Here is a 25,106-nt window from a genome sequence, read left to right as displayed (position 1 = left end):
AGGGACAGGCCCTGGGCACTGCTGGCACAGAGCTGGGCTCCCTAAAATCATTTCCATCAGGAAAGGGGATCCCCCTGGGCAGTTCCTGAAGACTTTGTTCTTTTTGAAAGGTTGGTGTAAAGAACAAGGCCAAGGAACAGACTCTCCAAAGTCTCATTGCTTTGCTTGTTTCCCCATTCAGTCCCTGCAGTGAGAGAAGTGACTCACTGGGGTACTTGAGGGCCTGAGGGCTGGGTCAGATGTTCTGTGCTGGTGGCCAGTGGCAAATGGTCTCCAAGTCACCTGCCTGGGGCTCTGCAGCTTGTGAGGGCTCTGATGGAGGTGAGGACTTGTCTGTAGGAACTCAGGAAGTGCAGGAGAGCACAGAGGATCTGCAGGGACAGCCCGTCCCATACAGTCAGCAGGGAATGGAGCCCTGGAGCAGAATCCTGCCCAGGGTGGAGTTACCAGAGATCAAGTACTAAATGTCCCTGTGAACTGGTAAAGGAGAGTTCTGCAGCCCCAGGGGATGCAGCAGGAACAGAGAAAGGGCTCTGGCCAGTGACTCGTCTGACCCACAGTGAACTCCCCTTGTGCCTCCCCAGCTCAGGGAGGGCTGTACCAGAGCCAGGGGTGGCTTTCCAGGAGGGTGTCCTGAAGAACTCTCCAGCCCACAGGCTGCATGGAGTGGAGCCCTGCCCTGCCCTCTGTGCCATTGGAAACAGCCCATGGTCCTGCCCAGCCTTGTTCTTGGCTACTGAGCCTTCCAGGACTATGGTAGAGGGTGGAGAGGAGTGATCCCCATCCTGCTGGGTCTGCTCCCCACCCTGACCAGCATGGCCAGTGCAGGCTCAGCCCAGGGTGCCACAGCCCCTCCCTGTGCAGAGCAGCACCTCCAGCTCAGGGCCCTGCAGGGATCCCAGGCTGGGATCTGACACTGGCCAAGGCAGCCTGGACACACTGACCTGGCAAAGGGATGTCCCTGGAGAAGAGCAAGGCAGCATTTCTGGGCCTGCAGAGAGGAATCCCTGACACAGAGAAACCTCTTTCTGCAGCCCCCCTGGGGACAGGCTGCTCTGTCCCTGGGCCAGGACTCTGGGCTGGGCTGGGCAGAGGGGCTGGCACTGAGGGGCACAGTCAGGCTGTGCTGGGCATCTCCTGCAGGTGACACCAGGGCTCCTGCAGTTTCCCTGCCCTCCATTTCCTCCTGCCATGCTGAGTGTCCAGCCCCTGAGCTGATGGGGATGCTGAGACTCCTCTCTGTGCCCCAGGAGCTGCTGTGCCCTTCAGAGGGGCTGGGGCTGTGGGGGGAGTGCCCAGAGCTCTGCAGCACCCTGGGCTGGGCACTGCTGTGGGGTCAGACCAGACTGGGCTGCTCCACCAGTTGACCTCTCTAATGAAATCACTTCTAATTTTCTTCTGAAGAACCATGAGAGTATGTGTTGTGTCCTGAGCACTAAACTGGAACTGTGGGATAATGGAAAGGTTTTGGTGTCAGGGATATTGGGAAGGCTGGGCAGTGTCACTGGGAGACCTCTCCCAAACCCTTGGAAAGGCCAGAGCCATCCCAGAGCTTCCTGGGGCCTTGGCAAAGGCAGACCTGGAACCAGTCTGCAAACAGGGCAGCAAGGAGGGTTGGCAGAGTTCCAGACTGCTCAGGCTCAGCAGGGCAAGTCCTCCTGCAGCCATTGCCAGTCATGGGAAGGACAAGGCAGGGATTGCAGAACCCCTGTGGGAGGGAATAGAAGGGGATGTTGTGTGCCCAGACTTCAGCAAGGCCTTTGACATGGTCTCCTGTGGTCTCCTTAGAGCCAAACTGGTGGGAGCTGGACTGGACAAGTGAAACATGTGGTGGGTGGGAAGTTGAATGACTGATGAGGCTCAAAAGTCATGGCACAAATTCCTCTTGGCAGCAACTCCCAGGTGACATCCATCAGGGACCAGCCCTTGACCATTCCTATGCAACATCTTTATTATGTCTCTGGGTGATGGGATGAAATGCACTTTCCACTCCTTTGTGGATGAGGCCAAGTTGCAGCGAGTCTGTGAGAAACCTCGTCTAGTTAATGGTGACTTGTACCAAAAATGTGGTCAAGATGACTGAGCTGGATAAACTTGTCTTGCCATCAGGTGCCAGCAAGGGCCACGACAATGAAGAAAAAGCTCATGGGTCAGAGGAAAGGCAATTCAAAAGGGGAGAAAAAGACCAAACCCAACCAAACCAAACCAAACCCAACCAAACACAGAATGACAGAATATGCTGAGCTGGAAGGGACCCACAAGCATCATCCAGTCCAACCCAACTGTTCCATTGCCATCTGCCCCCACCCCAGCAGGCTCTGGAGCAAAGCACGGCTGAGGTCCAGCCCAGCTCTGCTCTGACAGAAAGAACCTGCAGTCAGGGACAGCAAGAGGACAAAGTCTTGTTTAACCAGCCTGAGGAATAATGGGATCAATGACCTCCTGTATTCCTGGGCACTTGAATGGCCCTGTGGATCAGGTTTGGTAGCAGGGAGGGGGTTGCAGGTTTCCCTTAGGGAAGATGAGATCAAGAGTTGACTCTGTGTCAGAGCCAGTTTCAGGTAACTCCAAAATGGACCAGCCAGTGCCCAAAGCTGAGCCAAAAAGTAATTCCAGAGGCACCTCTGTGATAACCCTTTGGAGAAAGGATAAAATCCAGGGTGCTGTAACCCAGAGAGGAGTGAGAGAAATGTAGGAGAAAAAACTCTGCAGGCATGAAGGTGGGTGGAGAAGGAAGATGAGTGAGAGAGAGCCTTGGTGAGCACCTGGCAGCCAAAAGCCAACCCCCCAGCCCTGAGAGCCACAGCTGAGCCCAGCACAAAAGCTCCTTTAGGTCTGGAGGTTCTTTGCAGCAACTTTTTAGCAGAGCTGCCAGATGGGCCATCAAAGGAGATGCTCAGCTGTGTCTGAAACCTGTGTCAGGCTTGTCAGCCTTGGCTCTGTAGAAAAGAACTATAGAATCTTAAATAGAGTCAGATGGGACCTTTATAGGTCATGTAGTCCAACCCCCTGCAATGAACAGGGACACGTTCAACTAGATCAGGTTGCTCACAGCCCTTTCTAACCTGGCCTTGAATGTTTCCAAGGGTGGGGCATCTATGACCTCTCTGGGCAACCTGTGCCAGTGTTTCATCACCTTCAGTGTAAAAAATTTCTTACTTCTATCTAGTTCCAATCTGCTCTTTTTCAGTTGAAAACCATTATCACTTGTCTTATTACAACTAAGTCTGTCCCCATCCTTCTTCTGAGTATGATCTCAGGAGCTCCTGACAAGTCTTGACCAAACCAGCTGAGCAATGAAGAGCCCCTGGACTGGACCAGGGCTGTGGGGAAGTGTCCCTGGACTGGACCAGGTACTCCTGGATGATACAGGTGGGAACAATCCAGAGTGTAACAGTTGGGGAACACAGGATAATCAGTCATCCCATGAAAGCCTTGGAACATTCCCTGCCTGAATTGTGACCCGAACAGAACAGTTTGGATACAATTCCCAAATAGTTTGGAAACTCCAGTCATTCCTGACCCCAGGATGGCAATTCAGCAGATAACTAAAGCCAGTCCCCTTGGGAGCCCACACCCAGCGGGGCTGAGGGAGGCCCTGGCAGCTCCCCAGCACCTCCCTCTCAGTGGGACACCTCTGGCAGCCTCTCCCAGCTCGGGAACCCTCCAGTTTGCAACACTCCAAAGAGCGGTGCTGATGCCCAGGACAATTCTGATCCCCCTCCACAAACACTCCTCCAGCTGGGACCCTTGTCTGGTGGGAAACAAATGGATTGGTGGAAGTGTTTCCCTGACAACAGGAGAATTTTGGAGAGGGACCTTTCCACCCCCAGCTATTGATGTGTCCACACATCTCTGCCTGGGTGTGGGTGTGAATTGACTGTGGGGTGAATGTTGTTGTTGTGAATCTCTAATTCAGTCACTGTTAAAACTGTAGCAAATGCTGTTGAATCACTTGATAACAGTTTAACAGGTCAATAATTAAATGCTACTAATTACTTTTACCCCCTTATCTTTGGGTTCAAAATCTTTGCATCCTGACCCTCTTGCATCTAAAGGCTCTGTGTAAATCATTCCTTTTCATCAAAAAATATTTTTTCCGTGTTGTCCACTTTAAAATCTTCCTCCTTAGCTAAACTACAAAACAACTCTAATTAGTTGTTTATGTCTTGAAGACATGAAGACAATTAAAGGAAGACAAAGAAATTGTTTTTCTGTTTTTTAATGAGCCCCACGGTGTGTTTAGAGATGAGTCCATCATCCTCACATACTGAGAGAAGATTGAAGCAGCTGCTGAAGAAGTCAGAAGCCAAACTGCAAGTGCCTTGAAGCATTGCTGGGCCCCACTGAGGGCAGGCACTGCCAAAGCCTCCCCAGGGACTCCTTGGAGCAGCTCCTTGGAGGCCAGGAGTGCAGGCAGACCAAGGCTCTGGGCAGGCCCCTGCAATGCTGAGCAAAGCCTGCCTTGGTTTTGTGGAGCACAAAGGCCAAGGGCTGAGCCCCAGGCCCTGGCCCAGCAGATCCTGTCCCTCCCGGCTGGCTCAGGGCTGTTTGGGGGGCACTGGGATGGGAGGGGGAGGAACAACAAAGGCCCAAAACTGGGCAACCCCTGCCAGGCTGCTGAGGGAGGGGCGAGGCAGAACCCAAGGGCAGAACCTGCCAGGAAAGTTGCTTGTGGTGGCCTGAGTGGCAGAGGCAGCTGCCAGAGGCAAGGGGACAAAGGCCTGGGTGCCTTTGGGCCTTGCAGCCCTGCCAGAGCCCTTGGCCATCTCTCCTGCAGGCTGTCCTGCCCTGGCCCTGCTGCTGCTCTGGCCTTGCAGGCTGCACACACCCCTCCTGCTTTCCCACCCCCTCCCAGCAGCATTTCTAGACCCTCCCTGATGGCTCTGCACCAGCTCTGGCTGTTCTCTGGAACACAAAGCCATGGGTCGATCCCCTCTGGGTGACCTTTTGCACTACAATGGTCCCCGTTAAGTGACATTCCTTTTTCCTCACCTTCAGTCCCAGCCTTCCATGCTACTCTTTGTGGAGATTTCATTCTCTTTCCAATATGGAGAAAAGCTCCATCCTGTCAGATCTCCTCTAGACCCTCTCCAGTTCTTCCTCCTTCCTCCACAATGGGGAACCTCACAGACAGACAGACCAGTCCAGATGTGGTGAGCCCAGGACTGAGTCCAGGGGGGTGACAACTCCCTTATCTGGGTGGCCACACTCCCCCTAAGGCAGCTCCATGTGCAGTTGGCCTTAAATGAAGGGGCCATTCTGATTCTTTGTAATGTCATAGAATCAAGTGGCCCTGTGACACTGCAGGGCCTCCTGGAACCAAAGGAATGCAGGGACACTGTGGAATCTCGTGGAACCAAGGGACCATTGTGACATGGGGGGTCTCTTTGGAACAAAAGGAACCCTGAGACATCTCAGACCCTCCTGGAACCAAGGGGCCACTGTGCCTGCCCAGAACTCCATGGAATCAAGCAGAGCCGCTGCCTCCCCCCCGCCGCCGCACGGACCGGAGTCGCCGGCTCTGCCCCGCTTGGACACCTCTGGGGTCAGCGTGTTCTTGGGCAGCACAACTGATCTCAGACCAGAGAGTTTCCCAGGGTTTGCTTTGCCCCCTCTTTTCTGTGGTTTTCTTTTTGATCTTTGTCCATTCAGGGGGATGCAAAAGGGAAGAGAAGCATGTGTTGATCACAGTTTTTATCTGTTTAGAAAAGGGCATTCAGGATGGGGAGACAGACAACGTGATTTCTCTCTCTGTTGTCGGTTTAAACTGTTCTGCTGGTTTTGCTGCTAGAGGGTCAGTAAACTATTTTTTTTTTCACTTATACCTCCTTGTATTTTGTCTCCCTGTACTGGTGGGGCATAAAAGAGGAGTGACTTCATTTCATTGGAGTTCCCACCCCAATATGTGTCTTTAAACCAGGACAGGTTGCTCAAGGGCTCCCTGAAATTTGTCATCATCCACAAAGGACTTGAAAATACATTTTGTCCCATTATATAGAGAGATCTTCTGCACTGGTGGTCAAGGGCTGATCACTAACGGATTTTACCAAGAACTTGCTGCCAAGAGGACTTTGTACCATGGATTTTATTGGACACTCTTCATTCAGCCAACTTCCCACCCACCACATCTTCCACTTCTTCAGTCCAGCTCGCACCAATATGTATCTAATGAGACCACAGGAGACCATGTCAAGGGCCTTGCTGAAGTCTGGGCACACAACATCCTCTTCTATTCCCTCCCACAGGGGTTCTGCAATCCCTGCCTTGTCCTTCCCATGCCTGGGAATGGCTGCAGGACGACTTGCCCTCTCCCCTTCCCTGCTGAGCCTGAGCAGTGTGGAACTCTGCCAACCCTCCTTGCTGCCCTGTTTGCAGACTGGTTCCATGTCTGCCTTTGCCAAGGCCCCAGGAAGCTCTGGGCTGGCTCTGGCCTTTCCAAGGGTTTGGGAGAGGTCTCCCAGGGACACTGCCCAGCCTCCTCAATATCCCTGACACCAAAACCTTTTCCATAGCCCACACTTCCAGAGGAGTGCCCAGGACACAACACAGGTTGTCCTGGTGGTTCTGGAGAATGAGAGGGGATTTCTTCCTCGAGGCCAACCCCTCCAATTGGATTTGAGTGCAGCTGAAAGGTTTCCTCAGCATTTTGCCCAGTGCCTCCCTGCCCTGAAGGTTTGTGGCCATCAGTCTGGAGCTGAGGGGGTTGGGCAGGTGCCTGAGGAGGGGGTAGAACAAGGGCTGTGTCCAACTGTGCCAGGAGGGCTGTGCTGGGCAAGGATGAGGAGGCTGCAGAAAACAGTGGCACTGGGGAGGGGAGAGGAGCAGCTGGAGAGACCTTGTGCCTGCCCACGCTGGGCAGGAGCTGCCCCAGGATGGCAGCTCTGAAGCACTCCCAGGATGTCCCTGGGAACAGGAGGGGAAGACTGGATCTGAAAATGGAACCTGGAAAGCAGAGAGCAGGAGTGTCATGGGGACACTGCAGGAGAGTTGCAGCCCTGGAGCAAGGTGACAGAAGAAGTGACCCAGTCCATGCAGTGGCCTCAGAAGATCCCACAGCATCCTGGAGATGCTGGAAGGGAGCCCAGCTCTGCTTCACAAGTTCCCAGGGCCTGTCCCTGCCTGTGCTCCAAGGGCTTCCACCCCCCAGGACTGTGCTCAGAGAGCACTCAGGCCTTACAGTGAGAAAGGGGCTCAGGAGGACAGTGTGGAAGTGGCAAGAGAGCAGCTCTGCAAAGACCAAGCACTGCTGCTCCCTGGCAGTGCTGCTGGGCTGGGATTATTGTCCCCTTCCCGTTTGCAAATACACCCTGTCCTGCAGTGTGCTGTCCTTTAGGAACATCTGAGAAGAAGGGTCTTGGACAAAGAAGGCACTGCAGGGTCCTTTATTTTGTTTAAATACTCAGAGAGCACAATTCAGCATTTATACATCTCTGGGTCAAATTCAATGTGTAGACACTAAATTAAAAGGCAGATGCATAATAAAATTTAATTGCACAGAAATTTATTGCAAGAAGAACCCAGTGATCTCCAAGAGAAACCTGAGCAGGAAGACTGGACCATTAAGGAGTCCCATTCTGAATGCTACACACCAGAACACAGACACTTTATTTCTCCTGAAAAGCATCCAGTCATCATTTTTCTCAGGGCATCCTTGAGCTCCTGGTTTCTCAGGCTGTAGATGAGGGGGTTCAGTGCTGGAGGCACCACTGAGTAAAGAACTGACAGAGCCAGATCCAGGGATGGGGAGGAGAGGGAGGGGGGCTTGAGGTTGGAAAATATGCCAGTGCTGACAAACAGAGAGACCACGACCAGGTGAAGGAGGCACGTGGAAAAGGTTTTGTGCCGTCCCTGCTGAGAGGGGATCCTCAGCACAGCCCTGAAGATCTGCACATAGGAGAAAACAATGAAAACAAAACAACCAAACACTAAACAGACAGTAACCACAATGAGGCCAATTTCCCTGAGGTAGCCTGAGTGTGAGCAGGAGAGCTTGAGGATGTGTGGGATTTCACAGAAGAACTGGTCCAGGGCATTGCCCTGGCACAGGGGCAGGGAAAATGTATTGGCTGTGTGCAGCAGAGCATTGAGAAAGCCAGTGGCCCAGGCAGCTGCTGCCATGTGGGCACAAGCTCTGCTGCCCAGGAGGGTCCCGTAGTGCAGGGGTTTGCAGATGGCAACGTAGCGGTCGTAGCACATGATGGTGAGGAGATAAAACTCTACTGAGAAGAAGAACAGAAAGAAAAAGAACTGTGCAGCACATCCCATGTAAGAGATGGTTCTGATGCCCCAGAGGGAATTGTGCATGGCTTTGGGGACAGTGGTGCAGATGCAGCCCAGGTCTGTGAGGGAGAGGTTGAGCAGGAAGAAGCCCATGGGGGTGTGCAGGTGGTGGTCACAGGCTACGGCGCTGAGGATGAGGCCGTTGGCCAGGAGGGCAGCCAGGGAGATGGCCAGGAAGAGCCAGAAGTGCAGGAGCTGCAGCTCCCGCCTGTCTGCCAATGCCAGGAGGAGGAACTGGGCCATGGAGCTGCTGTTGGACATTTTCTGCCTCTGGGTATTTGTTTCCAGCACAGGAGAAGAAGACAATAAGAGACCAGTTAGCGTGGATTTATCTAAACAAAGTCAAAGCCGTATCCCACAGACACTCCCCATGTCACACACAGACAGCCTTTTGATGTGCTCAGAGATCTTCCTTCAACTCCAGTGCTGGGTCCCTACTCAACAGCATTTTCACTGTCATAGCATCACTGTGCTTCTATATAGGGGTTTCACATAACAAGGAGATGTTAAGGGACAGATTTCCATCCTGGAGCAGAATTCACAACTTAGAAGGAAAAATCAGGGAGACAACCAAGTGTCCTTATGATGGCATTTGATTCAAGGGGACTCAGCTCCTTCCCCAGCACCACAGGCTGCACTGGTAGGGGTCATATTCCGTTTGCAGGTGCAAAAAGGACAGCTCAGACTAGTCCTGATGGGTCTAGCAGAGGTGATGCTGGTGCTGTCCACAGGCAGAGCAGTAGCTGAAAGCACATTAGGAAACTCAGACAGACCTACTGAGCACTTGCAGTTCAGATGTCTCAGGGACTTGTCAAAATTAATACTTTCTTAATGATTGATTCTTCCCATTCCTCAAGAGTAAGAAAACTCAAAACACAGTCTCAGGAAATTTCTTTAACCTTATAAAAATCTTTGTCTTGAAAATATTCTGGGAGGGAGCTGAAGCTCTGAGCATGTCCTCCTCCTCTACACTCCAGATACTCTCAGAGTTGCACTTACAGAATCTGTAGTTGGTGGGCAGTGCCAGCTTTACCAGATGCCTCCAAAAGCTTCAGTCTCATTGCTCTGCATGAACAGATTTCCTGTGCCAAGGTCTATTAAAAATCCTCCCCAATGAGGTCGCAGCATCTTTCTACATCTGACAACCTTTAACTTCTCTCTGTCTCACTCCCCTGCCCTGGGTGCTGCAGGCAGTGCCCTCAGCCCTGCTGGGCTGTGCAGAGGAGCTGCTCACCAGCAGAGCTGTCTCTTTGAAGTTCTTCTGGCTTGCCAGGAGCTCCCTGTGTGCCAGGAGCCCGGCCCAGCTCAGCAACACAGCAACAGCCCCAGGCATTTCATGACCCTCAGGGGGGTTGATGTTGTTTACATGAGACTCAGTCCCTGAGAGGAAGTTCAAGCAACTTTTCAATAAGTCAAAATGAGATTGAAACACTGAAGTTTCTTGTAGTGCTAATGAGTCTCACTGAGGGACACAACTGAGAACGTGTGCCCAGGTTCCAGTTAGAGCAGAAATCTGCAGACAGTGATGCCAAGGATGGACAAGCAAGGGAAAGGTGGCTCTGATGCTGAGGAAACCTTGACTTGTTTCCTTAATCCAAGGGGCCAAGCCCTGAGCCCCAGCCCCTGGGAAGGCAGATCCTGTCCCTGCCTCATTCCTCAGGGCTCTTCCTGGGGCACTGGCATGTGGGATGTGCAATGCCAAGGGCAGGCCCATGGGGTGGCACCTGCCAGGCTGCTGAGCAGGGACAAGGAGGCCATGAGGCCCCAGGGCTGCAAGGGGCACTCCCCTCCTCCTGGCCTCAGGGGCACAGACAGCAGCCATGGCCAAAGGCCTGCAGAAGGTGGCTCTGGCAGGGCCTTTCAGCTTCTCCCCCTCCCTGTCTCCTCTCCAGCCCAGGCTGTCCTACGGTGTCCATGCCCTGCCCCTTTCCCTGCAGGCTGTCCTCATCCCCCCGGCTGCCCCACCTGGCTGGCACCTTCCTGCACTGACATCTCTGCGTCCTCCCTGGCTCTTCCTGCACACACAAAGCCTTGGCCTCATCCACACTCCTCCTGGCTGATGTGTTGCAGCGTTTTCCATGGAGTGAAATTCCTTTTTCCTCCTGTCCACACTGGACCTCCCCAGCTGCACTTGGCATTAATTCTTTCTTTCTCATGCTCTTTTCTGCTCTGACAAAAGGATCCACCATCTCTAAATCCTCCCTTCAAGCCCTCTCAGGGCTGTCCTGTGCTGTCCTCAGTCTCCACACCATCAAGGTCACAGTTCCTCAGCCCCTCTCTAGTGCTCATGTGCTTGAGACCTTTAAAGTCCATCTTGGGAGATCTCTGGGCACTCACAGATGTTTTTGCAGATGAAAGTGTCATGCTCATAGTTTAAGTAAATCACAGGGATAGTTTTTACCAAGGCCTGTAGTGGCAGAACATGGGGCAGTGGCTTTGAACTGAAAGGGAAAAGGCTTTTTTTAGATAATAGGAGGAAATATTTAACAATAAGAGAAACTGAACTGAAACAGGTTTCCAGAGAAGTGGATGTCCCATCCCTGCATTTGTCCAAGGTCAGGGAGTGTGAGTAACCTGAATTGGTAAAAGATGTTATTGCCCACATCCAGTGACTTGGACCAGATGACCTTTTAGCTCCCTTCCAAGCAAAATATTTCTGAGATTCGTTCAGTCCCAAACTCCTTCTCCAAAGAATTTCCATTCTTAAGGACCTGAATTGCCATGTTTTTGGAGAAACCCTTCTAAGCCCAAAAGGTAAAAAATTAATTCCAAGGAAGTTCCAAGGTATCTGTATGAAACTGTAACCAAGTGGGTCAATGGCAGAACCTCTCAGGGTGACCTTGCAGCTGAGGATGGGGGATTCAGCCTCGGGCTCTGAGACTCATGATGGGCAGCCAGAAAGGGGATTTGGGGACTGGGCAAGACTTGTCCTGGGATGTCTAGGAAAGAACCAAAGGAAGGGTAGGATCACAGTGGTTTCTAAAGGACCAAGCATGAGAAAACAGAGAGAAAAAGGAATGAAAAAGCTGGTCATGTCAAACAGGAAGATGTTCAAGACATGTCCTTGGCTGTGCCCTCCAAGTGATCCCCACAGCCTGTCCCGTTTTCCTAATAACTCCATTGCCAAGAAGTTTCTGTGGGGAGGGACCTCTCTGCTCCTGCCACAGATTGTGGCACAAGTTCCAGTCACTGCTGCAGGAGCCACAAATAGTCAGGTCTTGTGTTCTTTGGGGGGCCAGACTCTGCCCAGACTGGGGTGTGTGTGTGTTGGAAGTACAAAAGAGTGAAGCAAATGCAAAGCTAAACACCCAATGTAGGCTGACTTTGTCCCTAAGTGGGGGATGAGAATTGGACCCAACATGTGCAGGGACAGAGGGAGGGGTTTGTCCCCCTGGCCCTGCCCAGAAGGGACACCTTTCAGGAAGGGTTGTGGCCTTGGCTGTGCTGAGGGTTGCCCCGGGCAATGCAGCTTGGGATTGCAGTGGCACTGTCAGGGCTCTGCAGAGCTCCTGGCAGTTCCTGCATTTCTCCCCAGCAATGCCAGAGACCTGCAGGGGTTGCAGTCAATCCCTTGTGCTCTTTGGGACCCCGCCTGGCTCTGCTGAATGTCAGCAGGCCTGGAGTTCCCAGACTGTTCCTGCATCCAGGGTCGGGCCTGCAGTGACGTTTGTGCAGCATTCAATTGGGGCAGTGGCAGGATGGCCATGGATCCATTCCTGCACAAACACAATGGGGCTCCATCCCAGGCAGGGAGAGAATGGGCCCACACATTTTGGAAGGATAAGAAGCAGGGAGTTTGTCACTGTGGAACCCCATGGAACCAAAGGAACGCTGGGACATGGTGGAACCTCATGGAATAAAGGGGACATTTTGACTCTGTGGAATCTGATGGAACCAAAGAGACTCTGGAACACAGCAGGGCTTAATGGAAACAAAGGAACCTCCTGGGAACAAAGGGACCCTGGGCACTGCCAAAAGTCAGGGAGACAAGGGAACCCCAGGACACTGTGGAATCTCCTGGAATCCAGGGGCCATTGGAATACACTGGGGCCTCCTGGAACCAAAGGGAACATGGGACACTGTGGAACCTCATGGAATCAAAAGGACCCCGGGACTTTGTGGAATGTCAGGGAATCAAGGGGCCAGTGTGACATCCCAGAACCTTTTGGAACCAATAGGGAACCAGTGGGACACTGTGGAATCTGATGGAATCAAGGGTCCATTGTGACCCTGTGGAACCTCACAGAATCCAGGGGCCATTCTGATTCTGCAAGGCCTTCTGGAGTCAAAGGGACCATTGTGACACTGGGGAACCTCATGGAATCAAGGGTCCATTGTGACACTGGGGAAAATGATGGAATCAGTGGGCCATTGTCGCACTGCAGGGCCTGATGGAGCCCAAGAATGCTGGGAAAAAGTGCAACCTCATGGAATCAACGAGCCATTGTCCCACTGCAGAGCCTCAAGGAATAAGGGATCCAATCTTTGTCTCAGATTTTGTCAACACATTAAATTTAAAGAATTATAGAAGTGTGATTGAACTACTTTTGTCCCATGGATTTTAATGATTGGCAAAATGAGAATATTTATATAAAATGAATCCCTTATTCTTATAAATGATCAGACAAAAGGTCTAAAGCAGAATTATTTACTACACAATTCAAAGGTTTAAACTACTAGTGGTAGAGTATAAGATAGGATAGTGCACTATATTGAAGCAATTATTGAAACAATTATATTCAAGCTAGCCAAAAGAAATAATTATTACATAAAGATCTGATGGAACTCATCCAGTCCAAGAGTCGTGGGGAGATTTCTTTTGCTCAACCTTGAGGAGTGTCCTTGGAGGGCGTCCCCACCCAAGGCAGGAATCTCCACACATCTACCCCAAGAAGGGCTGTGTTAGAAGAACCTGCCTGGATGAAAGGGGACTGGACTTCTCTAGTAGGAAGGGATTGACTGCTCCTCACAAATGGACAGGCCAGTGAGCAGCTTCTCTGTCCCATCCAACTTCCCAAAGCAGGATGTGTGTTTGCAGTTGGGTGAACCAGGCTGGTTTGAGCATCATTCAACACCAAAACCATTCCCAGGGTGCCACCGGTAACTGGCAGATCTCACAGACAGCTTGCATGAGAGCTGGCACTGTTGGCATTGTCTGATGGCATTTTAGGCCTTCTCAGGGTAGGTCCTCCTGCCACCCGGGTCGAGAGGTTGGCTGTGAAAGTCCATCCTGGAGATGCACAGGGAGCCAAGAGTTGGGCTCCTGAGTGACATCCAACAATGGACAGGGGGATGGGAGTGACCAGATGAAAGTGTCTCAGGTAGATCTGACCACTCCTTGGGCCTGGCCATCCACACAGATGTTTCCCCCGTGAACATATACCACAGAGGATGTTTGATAATGTTTCTGTAACCCCAGATTATTGGAATACATGGAGATTTAACTCTGTACAACACAGAAATTCATTCACTTTCTCTTTTCCTCCTACTGTGGATCAGAGAACTTGTGACTTCAGTGTGTGACTCACTGTGTGCAAAGGGGAAATATGGACAGAATCCGGGGCAGGGAGTTTTGGGGGGATCTTGGGATCTGTGCTTGACACAGAAGGTATTTGCCTTTGGTCTCAGACTATCTACTGTGCAAAGTGGACTTCAGTGGAGGCAGTGTGGACTTAATATACAGCAGAGGAAGGAGTTTTAGTTTTTATTGAGCTGTGCCTTCCTCTGGTTTTGTTTGCTGGCAATAAATGAACATCCCTCTGTGTCTCGGGCAGCTCTTTCTCCAAGCCAAGCAGGTGGGAGTTGGTGCCAAGGAGCTGAAACCTGCAGGTCCAGCCTTGAGTGGAGGGAGCTCAGATTTGCCCAAGGCTGCTTTGAGTGCCAGGGCTTTGATGAGGGAATGGTGGGGTGGGGATAGGGATAAAGTCTGATGGATTGTCAGATATAAAAGGGTCTTTATTTTGGTATCTATTCAGACTGAATTCTGAGGTGCCTGGGATCAATATCAACTGGGGATTGCTGATATCAAAGTAAAAACAGGAAAAAAGTAAACAGGCCACAAAAAAGGAAATATTTTCTCATTGCTTCTTTAATACAATATATTCACTTTGAATGCACTTCTGAGATTCTGAGATCTAATTAACCACAAAGGAAATGAAGACTTACAAGTAAATTATCTCCAAGGGCCTTGTCTGGTTAAGATGCCAACACTGAAAAGAGCATGTGGAGGAATAAGCAGACAAGGAGACCATCCCTGGGGGTTGGGAAAGTAGGAACTCAGAGTCACTGGTTGCAAGAGGCAAATGGACTGTGGGATGTGGCTGTGAAATCCTGTCTAGTAAACCACAAAAGAATGGGAGACTTAAAAGTAAATTATTCCTAGAGGTTTGTCTCCTTAAGATGTTTTGAGTGTCAGGGAACCCTTTGGCAATGAATTCCTGAACTAAGGATCTGAAGACTGAACAAGCCTCTAGAGAAATCAAATTCATCAGGAAACCTCCAAGTTGCTGAGGATGTCAGCAAACCCCACTGAGGCCATCACTGAAAAGAGACTGTGGAGGGAATGAGCAGACAAGGAGACCATCCCTGGGGCTGGGGAAGCAGGAACTCAGAGTCACTGGTTCCAGGGGGTAAATGGACTGGGGGATGTTTCTGGGAGAGCCCCTAAAGGGTGTGCTGGTTTCAGGGGGAGTACAGTTAAATTTCTTCCCCGTGACTGGTGCAGGGCTGTGTTTTGGTTTGTGCAGAACACAGGGTTGATAATCACAGAATGACAGAATAGGCTGAGTTGGAAGGACCCACAAGGATCATCCAGTCCAACCCTTAGCCCTGCACAGGACCATCCCCAAGGGTCACACCGTGATCCTGAGAGGATCATCCAAACACTTCTTGAGCTCTGTCAGGCTTGGTGCTCTGCCCACTGCCCTGGGGAGCCTGGTCAGTGCCCAACCACCCTCTGGGGGAACAATCTTTTTCTAAGATCCAACCTACCCCTGCCATGACACAACTTCAGGCCATTCCCTCAGTCCTGTCCCTGGTCCCCCCAGAGCAGAGCTCAGGGCCTGCCCCTCCTCTGCCCCTCCCCAGGAAGTTGGACCTGCAGTGAGGTCTCCCCTCAGTCTCCTCTTCTCCAGCTGAACACACCAAGTGCCCTCAGTGTCCTCACACGCCTTCCCCCCAAGGCCCTTCCCCATCTTCCTTGCCCTCCTTTGGACACTCTCTAATGGTTCAATCTCTCCCTTCCATTGTGTCCCCCCAAACTGCCCCAATGGTGCAGGTGAGGCCGCCCCAGGGCAGAGCAGAGCGGGACAATCCCCTCCCTGGCCCGGCCGGCCATGCTGGGCCTGATGCCCCCAGGACAGGCTTGGCCCTCCTGGCTGCCAGGGCACTGCTGACTCAGGGTCAACTGGCCACCCACCAGCACCCCCAGGGCCCTTTCCCGGCCCTGCTTTCCAGCCTCTCCTTCCCAGTCTGTCCGTCCCTGCGGGGTTGCCCCATCCCAGGGCAGAATCCGGCACCTTATGGAAACAAGAGGCCATTGTGACACTGCAGGACCTCTTTGAACCAAAGGGCCTTGTGCTGGGCTGTCACAGGCCAGGGCAGGGGCAGCTGGAGAGCCCCTGGCCCAGCCATGAGTCACGGGTTGAGCCATCAGCTCCTGCTGAGAGAAGGGACCTCACAGGCAACATTGGGGCAGTTTGGGGGGACACAATGGAAGGACGAGATTGGGCCATTAGAGAGTGTCCAAAGGAGGGCAAGGAAGATGGGGAAGGGCCTTGGGGGGAAGGCGTGTGAGGACACTGAGGGCACTTGGTGTGTTCTGCTGGAGAAGAGGAGACTGAGGGGAGACCTGGGAAGGGGCAGAGGAGAGGCAGACCCTGAGCTCTGCTCTGGGGGGACCACGGACTTAACCCCAGGGAATGGCCTGAAGTTGTGTTAGGTTGGATTTTAGACAAAGATTCTTCCCCCAGAGGGTGGTTGGGCACTGACCAGGCTCCCCAGGGCAGTGGGCACAGCACCAAGGCTGACAGAGCTCAAGAAGTGTTTGGATGATCCTCTCAGGCTCATGGTGTGACCCTTGGGGATGGTCCTGTGCAGGGTAGGAATTGGACTGGAGGATCCTTGTGGGTTGTGGTAGTTTGGTCTAGGCCTTCCTTGGTGACCAGTTTGTAACCAAGGAAGTGCCCAGATTTTTCCAGTATTCCCTACGATTTTTACATAAACCAGGCTGTAGGAAGAAAGGGGGAGAGGCCTTTGCTCTCTCTCCTTCTGGTGGCTTTGGAGGTGCAGGTTCCCTGCTGTTGAGTCTGTCGTGTTGGGGAGTGAGGTCTGGTAAGGCCTTGCTGACCTTGGGAGGCGGAGGTTGCCGGCAGTCGCTCCAGCGTGACCCTCCGTTGTCCCAAGGAGAGTAGTAAGATATTCTTTGCTAATTCTTTTAGTTGCTAGATCTTGGGCTTTTGATCGGGATATATATATTTTTTTATTATTATTTTGGTTTTGTTCCTTTTACCCTATCCCTTCCCTTTCCCTTTTCCTTGTGAAATTGTATATAGACTTCAATTGTATATAACTGTAATATAAGTGTAAATATATTTATATATATTGCTTTAGCTGTCTCTCGGTTCGGTTTTCTTGGTGGTTTTTTTTTTTCCCTCTTCTCCCTGTGGTTTGGCGGGGGGGGACTTCTTGTGGTAAGGTTTGGAGACTTGGCAGGGAGCCAGCTTCAAACCATATCAGGGTCCCTTCCAACTCATCCTATTCTGTCATTCTGTGATTATCAACCCTGTGTTCTGCACAAACCAAAACACAGCCCTGCACCAGCCACGGGGAAGAAATTTAACTGTACTCCCCCTGAAACCAGCACACCCTTTAGGGGCTCTCACAGCCACATCCCACAGTCCATTTGCCACCTGGAACCAGTGACTCTGAGTTCCTGCTTCCCCAGTCCCAGGGATGGTCTCCTTGTCTGCTCATTCCTCCACACTCTCTTTTCAGTGATGGCATCTTAATGAGACAAGCCCCCGGGAATAATTTCCTTCTAAGTCTTCATTTCCTTCATGGTTAATTAGACAGATCTCAAAAGTGCATTCAAAGTGAATATATTGTATTACTAAAAGCATGAGAAAAGATGTCTTTTTTGTGGCCTGTTTACTTTTTTTTCTGTTTTTAATATCAGCAATCCTAAGTTGATACTGATCCCAAGCACCTCCTAATTCAGTCTGAATAGGTAAAAAAATCAAGACCCTCTATGTCTGACAATCCATCAGACTTTATCCCTATCCCCACCCCACCATCCCCTCATCAAAGCCCCGGCACTCAAAGCAACCTTGGGCAAATCTGAGCTCCCTCCACTCAAGGCTGGACCTGCAGGTTTGAGCTCCTTGGCACCAACTCCCACCTGCTTGGCTTGGAGAAAGAGCTGCCTGAGACACAGAGGGATGTTCATTTATTGCCAGCAAACAAAACCAAAGGAAGGAAACATCTCAATAAAAAAAGAAACCCTTAATCCTTTGCCAGGATGAAGTTCCCACTGCCTCCACTGAAGTCCACTTTGCAGAGTCTTAGACCAATGGCAAACCCCTTCTGTGTCAAGCACAGATCTCAAGATCAACCTCAACACTCCCTGCCCTGCATTCTGTCCATATTTGCCCTTTGCACACAGTGAGTCACACACTGAAGTCACAAGTTCCCTCCATCCATAGAGGGAGGAAAAGAGGGAAAGAGAATGAATTTCTGTGTTGTGCAGAGCTAAATCTGCACTCACCCCAATATTCTGGGCTTACAAGACCTTTATCAAACACCTTCTGCAGCATCTGTTGACTGGGCAAGCATGTGTGTGGATGGCCAGGCCCAAGGAGTGGTGGGCAATGGAGTTCCATCCAGGGGTGTTCCCAGGGCTCAGCACTGGGCTCAGGGTACTTCAATCTCTTTCTCGATGATCTGCACAAGGGGAAGCTTGTTCCTCCAGTGACCACTGGGATCCTACCCTTGCTTTGGTTCTTTCCTAGAGATCCCATGACAAGTCTTGCCCAGTCCCCAAATACTCTTTCTGGCTGCCCATCATGAGTCTCAGAGCCCGAGGCCAAATCCCCCATACTCAACTGAGAGGTTCTGCCATTGACCCACTTAGTTACAGTTTCATACAGATACCTTGGAACTTCCTTGGAACTAATTTTTTTACCTTTTGGGTTTAGAAGGGTTTTTCCAAAAACATGGGAAATCATGTCCTCAAAAATGGAAATTCTTGGAGAAAGAGTTTGGGACTTGAAAGAATCCCAGAATGATTTGGCTTGGAAGGGAGCTAAAAGGTCATCGGGTCCAAGTCCCTGGACATGGACAGTGACATTTTTTATTAATTCAGGTTACTCACAGTCTCTGACCTTGGACAAATGCAGGGATGGGACATCCACTTCTCTGGAAACCTGTTCCAGTTCATTCTGCCCTTATTGTTAAATCTTTCCTCCTATTATCCAATAGAAAACACTTCTCTTTCAGTTCAAAGCCATTGCCCTGTGTTCTGCTACTACAGGTCTTGGTAAAAAGTATCTCTGTGATTTACTTAGACTATGAGCATGACACTTTCATCTGCAAAAACATCTGTGAGTGCCCAGAGATCTCCCAAGATGGGCTTGAAAGGTCTCAAGCACAGGAGCACTAGAGAGGGGCTGAGGAGCTGTGGTCACAATGGTGTGGAGACTGAGGACAGCACAGGACAGCCCTGAGAGGGCTTGAAGGGAGGATTTAGAGATGGTGGATCCTTTTGTCAGAGCAGAAAAGAGCATGAGAAAGAAAGAATTAATGCCAAGTGCAGCTGGAGAGGTCCAGAGTGGACATGAGGAAAAAGGAATTTCACTCCATGGAAGATGCTGTGCTACAACACGTCACCCAGGAGGAGTGTGGATGAGGCCAAGGCTTTGTGTGTGCAGGAAGAGCCAGGGAGGACGCAGAGATGTCAGTGCAGGAAGGTGCCAGCCAGGTGGGACAGCCGGGGGGATGAGGACAGCCTGCAGGGAAAGGGGCAGGGCATGGACACCGTAGGACAGCCTGGGCTGGAGAGGAGACAGGGAGGGGGAGAAGCTGAAAGGCCCTGCCAGAGCCACCTTCTGCAGGCCTTTGGCCAGGGCTGCTGTCTGTGCCCCTGATGCCAGGAGGAGGGGAGTGCCCCTTGCAGCCCTGGGGCCTCATGGCCTCCTTGTCCCTGCTCAGCAGCCTGGCAGGTGCCACCCCATGGGCCTGCCCTTGGCATTGCACATCCCACATCCCAGTGCCCCAGGAAGAGCCCTGAGGAATGAGGCAGGGACAGCATCTGCCTTCTCAGGGGCTGGGGATCAGGGCTTGGTCCTCTGGATTAAGGAAACAAGTCAAGGTTTCTTCAGCATCAGAGCCACCTTTTCCTTGCTTGTCCATTCTTGTCATCACTGTCTGCAGATTTCTGCTCTAACTGGAACCTGGGCACACGTTCTCAGTTGTGTCCCTCAGTGAGACTCATTAGCACTACAAGAAACTTTATTATTTTAATGTCACTTTGACTTCTTGAAAAGTTGTTTGAACTTCCTCTCAGGGACTGAGTCTCATGTAAACAACATCAACTCCCCTGAGGGTCATGAAATGCCTGGGGCTGTTGCTGTGCTGCTGAGCTGGGCCGGGCTCCTGGCACACAGGGAGCTCCTGGCAAGCAAGAAGAGCTTCAAAGAGACAGCTCTGCCCAGGAGCAGCTCCTCTGCACAGCCCAGCAGGGCTGAGGGCACTGCCAGGCCAGCTCAGGGACACCAGCAGGGCACAGACAGAGCTTCAAGGGGCTCAGCACTGGCAGGATGGCTGAGAGCTCCCTGCAGGAGGAACCTTGGCAGGGCTGCACATGGTGAGTCTGTGGCTGCAGGGCAGTGCAGGGGCAGCTCCTGGAGGCATCTCCTAAAGCTGGCCCAGCCCCAGCTGATGGGATGGGTGAGCAGGGGCTGTTTTGGGGCACTTTGGAAGAGCTGTGAAGCCAGGGGTGCAGCCAGGGGTGCCCAGGGCTGTGGGGCAGAGCAGGGTCCTGCAGCCCAGGGTGCTGTGCTGGGCAGGGACTCTGCTGCCTGCCAGGGGCAGCTCTCAGCTGGCCCGGGGAGCTGCTGCCAGGGCTGGGGCACAAGGGCTGTGGGCAAGGAGCAAACCTGGCAGCTGAGGGAGGATTTTTCCATGTCTTGGTGTTTACAGGGTCAGACCAGCTCACAGCTCCACACCACTACACCATATTGAATGGAGGATGTTTTGCAAAGGTAAGGAAAGACAGGGGCTACAGGAAAGGAATTAGTGCTGAGGTGTGTTTGCTGCTCAGGCATTGTAGCATAGACATTGTTCTCTCAGTTCAGGAGGCTGCACTGAAATTCAAACTCTTTTACTCTCAGACATGAATATTTCAGGCAGTCTCAGAAATGAGCACAGGACCCTGGGCAGTGCTGAGCCTTCTCTTGGGGGTGGGCACTCTCCTGTGCCAGCCCTTGGCTTCCCTGCAGGAGGGCTCCTGTCCTGCTCTGTCCAGCACAGCTGCACCTCTGGGCTGGCACAGGGGACACTTCCCAGAGCTGCCCTTTCCAGCAGCACTGCCCTGCTCTCAGCACAGATCTTGGTGGGGTTTTTAAAGATGAATCTCTGTGTGAGGTCATCTTCAAGGCAGCAAGAGGGAAGGTTCAGGGCAGATGGGAAACAGGCTGAGAGATCCTGCAGCTCTCCTGGCTCTGCAATAAGCAACGGAGAGCTCAGCCCTTCTGCCTGTCCTGTCTCAACACTCTTCAGATTTGTCATCAGAAAAGTTTGCCCCTAAAAAAGCAGGTGTTATGATTGTAAACAAAAAATCCAGTTGAAATTATTTTAAGGATACACTGTGCTTCTCTCCTGCAGCCCAAATTTCTCCAAGATAACAGTACAGGAATTGAACTTTTCCATCAAAGCTGGGATCCATGTGACATCCCCTGGGATCATGAGAGCTGTCCCAAACCAGCTCCATGTCTGCACTGCAGCAGAGCAAAGCTGAGTCCTTGGCAGCACATGGGCAGAGCTCCTGCTCCTCCCAGCACCCTGAGAGAGCACAAACCAGAGAAAAGAAAGGCCTTGGAGGGGATTTCCCTGAAAACTGCACTGGCTTTGCTGAGAGGGGGCTGTCTTAATTATTCCCTGTGCTTTCCTTTTCTGAACAGACTCTGTGCTAAGGAACAGCCAATGTCCAACAGCAGCTCCATGGCCCAGTTCCTCCTCCTGGCATTGGCAGACAGGCGGGAGCTGCAGCTCCTGCACTTCTGGCTCTTCCTGGCCATCTCCCTGGCTGCCCTCCTGGCCAACGGCCTCATCCTCAGCGCCGTAGCCTGTGACCACCACCTGCACACCCCCATGGGCTTCTTCCTGCTCAACCTCTCCCTCACAGACCTGGGCTGCATCTGCACCACTGTCCCCAAAGCCATGCACAATTCCCTCCATAACACCACAACCATCTCCTACAAGGGATGTGCTGCACAGCTCTTTTTCTTTTTCTTCTTCCTTGGAGCAGAGTTTTCCCTCCTCACCATCATGTGCTACGACCGCTACGTTGCCATCTGCAAACCCCTGCACTACGGGACCCTCCTGGGCAGCAGAGCTTGTGCCCACATGGCAGCAGCTGCCTGGGCCACTGGCTTTCTCAATGCTCTGCTGCACACAGCCAATACATTTTCCCTGCCCCTGTGCCAGGGCAATGCCCTGGGCCAGTTCTTCTGTGAACTCCCCCCCATCCTCAAGCTCTCCTGCTCACACTCAGGATACCTCAGGGAAATTGGGTTCATTGTGGTTAGTGCCTTTTTAGCACTTGGTTCTTTTGTTTTCATTGTTTTTTCTTATGTGCAGATCTTCAGGGCTGTGCTGAGGATCCCCTCTCAGCAGGGACGGCACAAAGCCTTTTCCACGTGCCTCCCTCACCTGGCCGTGGTCTCCCTGTTCCTCAGCACTATCATGTTTTCCCACCTGAAGCCCCCCTCCATCTCCTCCCCATCACTGGATCTTATTGTGTCAGTTCTGTACTCAGTGGTGCCTCCATCACTGAACCCCCTCATCTACAGCCTGAGGAACCAGGAGCTCAAGGATGCCCTGAGGAAACTCATAACTGGGTGTTTTTCAGAAGCAATAAACTCTCCTTCTTCTACATGTTATGGACCTCATTAAAGGCCAGTCTTGTTATGTACTTCATTAAAGGCCCACCATATCTTCTCTATTTTTTACTCATGGTAGGGGTATTATTTTTGTGAGAATTTTTTCACACCAAAAAATCTTTATATATATAAAGATATATATAAAGATATATATAAAAAAGTGTATATATATATATAAACACCATTTTCAATTCAATATTTGCCTTTCTAGCCTGGCCCACAGGCTGTACAAATTGGGAATTGTACTCACTGTGTGCTTCAACCACATGAAGAACTCTGTATTGACTTGTTTGCCTGACATCTTTCCTCTCTGACTTCTCTGCAGCTGCAGGGTCGGTGCCTCTGTGCACAGCTGGGCCAGAAAAGAGTCCCAGCAGAGCAGCACTGCCAGGGAGCAGCAGCCCTTCTCCTGAGGGGCCTCCTCTCCCTTCCCTTCCACACTGTCCTGCAGAGCCATGTGTTTTTGGAGGCCTCAGTGCTCTGGCAGTCGGTGCCAGTCCTGCTGCAGGACTGTCCAGGGACTGCAGGCAGGGACAGCCACGGGCACTGCTGGCACAGAGCTGACCTCTGCAGCAGCACTGCCATCCTGCAGGGGCATCTCCTCAGGCCAGGGCCTCAAAGCTTCCATCTGCTTTCCACTTTGCTCTCCAGGATGTGCCCAACACAACGCCCTGCAGAGGAAAACAGCAGTGACCAGAACAAGGGGGGGAGTGCTCAGGGTGGGGGCACCCAGCAGTGCCCTGGCACAGCCAGCGCCGCTCCCAGCACTGGCCTCTCACCCCAGGCCATTGGGCTTGTTCTTCCCTCCAAGGAGGGACATAAATGACCAGCTCAGGAGTCCATGTCTGCACTGATGGACAAGACATGCCCCTGTGTCACAGCTTGGGGCTGGGGGGGGAAGGCTTAGACAAAGTTGATGGCAGAAGCTGTCTCGTTGAGCTACGAGGGGCAGAAAGGACCCCCTTGCTTTCTAAATTCCTTCTCAGAGAGGAGCCTGGGGGTGGCTGGATCCAATCTCAGGCTCAGATTTTTGGTTAGATTGAAGGAATTATAGAGGTGTGATTCAATCATTTTCTCCTGCAGGTTTTAGTGATGGCAAATCAGAAATACTTCTAGAAAATAAATTATTTATTATGACAATCAAACAGAAAATTGATCAGACAAGTGAACAGATGAAAGACCTTAAAGAGAATTATTTCCTGCACAGTACAAAAGCCAAAACCTCCTAGTAGTATAGTGTAAGATAGGACAGTGCAGTCTATCAAAGTCATTCTATTAAAGCAATTGGATCAAAGCCAGCAAAAAGAAACAATCCTGAAGCAGAGATTGAGGTAACTCACCCCACAAGGACAGGGAGAAGTTCTCTCTCTCTCACTTAACCCCTGGTTAGTGACCATGAAGAGCTGTCCCTGCTTCATGGCAGAAGCTCCAAACACTTCAAGGAAGTCTGGGGAAGAATCTGCCACATGAGAGTTGGATGGGGCTTTTATAGTTATAAAGGGTTTGACTGCTGGACATATTTGGGGGCCAGGGAGCAGCTTCTCTGTCAAATCCTGCTTCAAAAAGCAGGCTGTGTGTTTGAAGTTCCATGAAGCATTTTGGGTTTAGCATAATTCAACATTAAAAACAGCACCTTGACACCAGCAGTAACTCACAACAGACAGTTTGAATTGTTTGTATTCTCTGACCATATTTTAGGTATTATCCTGCCAGAAATGGCCCCTTGATTCCCTAAGGTTCCAAAATATCCCGGGGTTCCCTTGGCTCCAAGAGGCTCCCCAGTGTCCCACCGGCCCCTGGATTCCAGCAGGCCCTGCAGTGTCCCAATGGCTCCACTGCAACACCTCCTGAATTCCAAAGGTTTCCTAATCCAGGGGGAGGGGTTTCTGTGGCATCGGAGGTGCCGCCCCTCGGGACACATTGTCAATAAACCATCCAGCTGACTGGGATGGGTTGGCCTGTGATCAGCCAAGGCTTTGGGGAATGCTCTGTTCTGGTTGAATATTGCTCTGTTACCTTCTGCCAAGCTCCCTTATTTTCTAAAGTTTGCCATTAAAAGTGTGTTTTTTGACCACTTGAGAAAATGTGTGCAGTGTCTTCTCCCTTGTAGTCTCTTTCTAAGGATTAAAAGAACTGAAGGCCCTTTTCAAATATCTGGAGGGCAGATATTTTTGGTGCCTTTTATATTTTTTAAAGTAAAACCCCTTTGCTGAGCTCGTAGCTCAACCCTGGGGTCTTACAGTCACCATCCCTGGAAGTGTTCAAAAAACATGGAGCTGTGGCATTTGAGGACACGGTTTAGTGGTGAAGATGCCAGTGTTGGGTTAATGGTTGCTGTTGTGGGGTGATATCTGGGCCAGATTTTAAAATTCCCAATAATCTCTATGATCTCTATGATTTCCAACCTTAACAATTCTCTGTAGTGACTCAACCACTTCCCTGGACATTCTGTTCCAATGCTTGATAACTCTTACCCACCCCTTTGGTGGTGCAGCCGAGGAACAGAACAGTGACTTTCACAGTGTTCCTGGATCCCAGGATGTCCAAAGCCAAGGACATTTCCATCAGCACTTTCTCCTTCCTGCAGATCAGTCACCTGAAGCCTCCAGGCCCTCCACGGTGGCAGAGACCCCCCAGGCAGCAAAGCCCTGTCCTGCCAGGCTGCCC

At 51.5% G+C, this 25,106-nt stretch overlaps 3 protein-coding genes and 1 pseudogene across 3 annotated transcripts in view; 1 reads left to right on the top strand and 3 right to left on the bottom strand.

Annotated features, from left to right (window-relative positions):
* Positions 1–25,106, bottom strand: part of LOC127462841 (zinc finger protein 239-like) — a 300,460-nt gene that overhangs the window by 118,353 nt on the left and 157,001 nt on the right. The window lies entirely within an intron of this gene.
* LOC127462836 (zinc finger protein OZF-like) overlaps positions 1–25,106 on the bottom strand; it is a 201,213-nt pseudogene that overhangs the window by 19,640 nt on the left and 156,467 nt on the right.
* The window catches only part of LOC127462843 (olfactory receptor 14J1-like), a 107,441-nt gene that overhangs the window by 26,259 nt on the left and 56,076 nt on the right, over positions 1–25,106 (bottom strand). The window lies entirely within an intron of this gene.
* On the top strand, positions 21,425–22,498 carry LOC127462845 (olfactory receptor 14J1-like). Its single transcript, XM_051771773.1, has one exon. It carries the CDS (start codon positions 21,481–21,483, stop codon positions 22,450–22,452), a length of 972 nt encoding a protein of 323 aa, XP_051627733.1. The 5' UTR covers positions 21,425–21,480; the 3' UTR covers positions 22,453–22,498.

The sequence above is a fragment of the Manacus candei genome, unplaced genomic scaffold (genome assembly GCF_025592945.1).
Source record: "Manacus candei isolate 608988 ecotype Guabito, Panama unplaced genomic scaffold, ASM2559294v1 h1tg000142l, whole genome shotgun sequence".
Taxonomy (NCBI): domain Eukaryota; kingdom Metazoa; phylum Chordata; class Aves; order Passeriformes; family Pipridae; genus Manacus; species Manacus candei.
This window is presented reverse-complemented; position numbering and strand designations above follow the sequence as displayed.